Source organism: Triticum urartu, chromosome 7A (genome assembly GCF_056163025.1).
Source record: "Triticum urartu cultivar PI428250 chromosome 7A, HENAU_Tu73, whole genome shotgun sequence".
NCBI lineage: Eukaryota > Viridiplantae > Streptophyta > Magnoliopsida > Poales > Poaceae > Triticum > Triticum urartu.
In genome coordinates, this window is record NC_141879.1 from 743,209,587 (window position 1) to 743,212,872 (window position 3,286).

Here is a 3,286-nt window from a genome sequence, read left to right on the forward strand (position 1 = left end):
TTACGTCTAGGAAGGGGCAGCCGAGGCAGATGTGGGTGGCGAAAGAGGGATATGATAGGCATGATGGAAATGATACTTTTATCTGTGACACTAGGAGGAAGACGACTACAATGTTTGACCGAATCTCAGAAAATGATGATAGGGCGGCGGACCCTGCCAGGGAGCAGGGCGGCCGACACCAATGATTCTTCTAGCCTAGAACTGTCGAGCATTGGGGTTGGACTCGACAGTGGGCGAACTTCGGGACCTGGTTAGGTCATACAACCCAGCGGTGGTATTTCTTTTAGAGACAAAAAAGATAGCTAGAGCGATGGAGAGGCTCAAATGGAGCGTGGGGTTTACGCATGGTGTAGCAGTGGACTGTAATGGAAAAAGTGGTGGACTAGCGCTGAGGTGGAGAGACCACGTGGAGGTTACAGTGAGGCCATGGTGCCAATACTACATTGATGCAAAAATAGTGAGCGAGGGACACACCTTTAGATTCATTGGAATCTATGGGGAACCATGTGTTGAAAAGAGGAAGAAAACATGGGACGTGATTCGCTATCTTAGAGCACAAGATAATCTTCCTTGGCTGTGTGCTGCCGATTTGAATGAAGCGCTAACGCAGGATGAGCAGCAAGGAGGTAATCTGAGGAATTTGAGACAGATGGCGGACTTTGATGAATGCCTGTCTGATTGTGGTCTAGCTGATCTGGGCTACACTAGATATCCTTTTACCTGGGATAATAAGAGAGAAGCAGAGGAAAATATTCAAGTAAGGTTGGACAGAGCTACGAGGAATGATACTTTCATGCAGATGTTTCCTGAGGTGGAGGTGGATCACATTATGACGGAAGAATCTGATCATCAGGCATTGGTGATTAAGGTCCGGGAGGCACTGGCCACTGGGACCAAACGGGGGCCAAGGCCTTTTGTTTATGAGGCAGCATGGGCTAGACAAGCAGATTACGATGAGATGGTGGCCAATGCATCGCGTGAGGCACATGCAACGAATCAGGGGGCTGGGGGAGTAGGTGCTGCATGCAATAAGCTACATGATACGTCTCCGTAGTATCTATAATTTTTGATTGTTCCATGCCAATATTCTACAACTTTCATATACTTTTCGTAACTTTTTATACTACTATTTTTGGACTAACATATTGATCCGGTGCCCAGTGCCAGTTCCTGTCTGTTGCATGTTTTTGGTTTCGCAGAATATCCATATCAAACGGAGTCCAAACGGGATAAAAATGGACGGAGATACTTTTTGTAATATTTGGAAAATTCCGGAAGAAAAATCCACGCGAGACGGTGCCCGAGGTGGCCACGAGGCAGGGGGCGCGCCCCTACCCTCGTGAGCCACCCGTAAGGCGGTTGACGCTCTTTTTTTTGCCGTAAGAAAGCTAATTTTCAGGAAAAAATCACGGCGAAGGTTTCAGGCCAATCGGAGTTACGGATCTTCATATATACACGAAACGGTGAAAGGGAGCCAGCAGGGAACGCAGAAACAGAGAGAGACGGAGAGACAGATCCAATCTCGGAGGGGCTCTCGCCCCTCCCACGCCATGGAGGCCAAGGACCAGAGGGGAAACCCTTCTCCCATCTAGGGAGGAGGTCAAGGAAGAAGAAGAAGAAGGGGGGCCCTCTCCCCCTTGCTTCCGGTGGCGCCGGAGTGCCACCGGGGGCCATCATCATCACTGTCATCTTCACCAACACTTCACCGCCTTCACCACCAACTCTTCCCCCCTCTATGCAGCAGTGTAACCTCTCTCTTACCCCCTGTACTCTCTACTTAAACATGGTGCTCAACGCTATATATTATTTCCCTATGATGTATGGCTATCTTATGATGTTTGAGTAGATCCGTTTTGTCCTAATGGTTATTTGATGATCAAGATTGGTTTGAGTTGCATGTTTTATTATTGGTGCTGTCCTATGGCGCTCTCCGTGTCGCGCAAGCATGAGGGATTCCCGCCGTAGGGTGTTGCAATATGTTTATGATTTGTTTATGGTGGGTGGCGTGAGTGAACAGAAGCACATACCCGAGTAAGTAGGTTGTTTGCGTATGGGATAAAGAGGACTTGATGCTTTAATGCTATGGTTGGGTTTTACCTTAATGATCTTTAGTAGTTGCGGATGCTTGCTAGAGTTCCAATCATAAGTGCATATGATCCAAGTAGAGAAAGTATGCTAGCTTATGCCTCTCCCTCAAATAAAATTGCAATAATGACTACCGGTCTAGTTATCGATTGCCTAGGGACAAATAACTTTCTCGTAACAACAAGCTCTCTACTAAACCTAACTTAGTTGTGTCTTTATCTAAACAGCCCCTACTTTTTATTTACTTGCTCTTTATTATCTTGCAAACCTATCCAACAACACCTACAAAGTACTTCTAGTTTCATACTTGTTCTAGGTAAAACGAACATCAAGCGTGCGTAGAGTTGTATCGGTGGTCAATATAACTTGAGGGAATATTTGTTCTGCCTTTAGCTCCTCGTTGGGTTCGACACTCTTACTTATCGAAAGAGGCTACAATTGATCCCCTATACTTGTGGGTTATCAAGACCTTTTTCTGGCGCCGTTGCCGGGGAGCAATAGCGTGGGGTGAATATTCTCGTGTGTGGTTGTTTGCTTTATCACTAAGTAATTTTTATTTGCTGTTCTTAGTTGTTCTCTATCTTTAGTTATGGATATGGAACACGAAATACAAAAAAAGGTGTACTTTCTGCTCATGGAGATGGGGAACCTCCTAAAACCATCGATGCTGGTTATGTGAAAGATATTATGTACTACTTTAATAATCCCGAGAAAACCCCATTTAATTATGTAATGGGAGTAACGTTGGATCAACGTGAATACTTTAGGGATTATCGCTTGACACAAAAGGGAAACTATTATGGGATCAAATTCATATATTGAAGTGGTATGCTTGGCAATTATGCGTGAGTTATGATTATACTTGTTGCTCTAGGATGAAGGCTCCACACCTTCCCTTTTCATGCAAATTCAATGATAATAAAACCTTAGCTTCTTATGCTAATGGTATATATGATTACTATGATGTGAAAAAAATAGAAGAATTTGTTGCTTTTATGAGTGCTTATGAAATTGAATCTATGTGTAAAGAGTTTGAATATTTTGATGATGCTATTTATAGATCTGAAAATTTAGCTATCCTCAAATATTTCTATGATAATTATGAATACAATTCCGAAATTAATGCACTTATTGAGAAAGTTTCCGCTGTCCAAGAAGAGACTAATATTTTGCAGGAGTCTATGGAAGAAGAAATTGATGA

General features: G+C 43.7%; 1 protein-coding gene across 1 annotated transcript; it reads left to right on the plus strand.

Moving 5' to 3' along the window:
* The first annotated feature begins 310 nt into the window (after nt 1-310).
* LOC147962622 (uncharacterized) lies at nt 311-1,054 on the plus strand. The gene has a single exon (XM_087534249.1). The coding sequence runs from the start codon at nt 311-313 to the stop codon at nt 1,052-1,054; it is 744 nt and encodes a 247-aa protein (XP_087390375.1).
* Nucleotides 1,055-3,286: the final 2,232 nt, after the last annotated feature.

What these genes read in the sequence shown, in the direction of transcription:
- LOC147962622 (XM_087534249.1), top strand. Translation starts at nt 311, where the DNA reads ATGGAGAGGCTCAAATGGAGCGTGGGGTTTACGCATGGTGTAGCAGTG.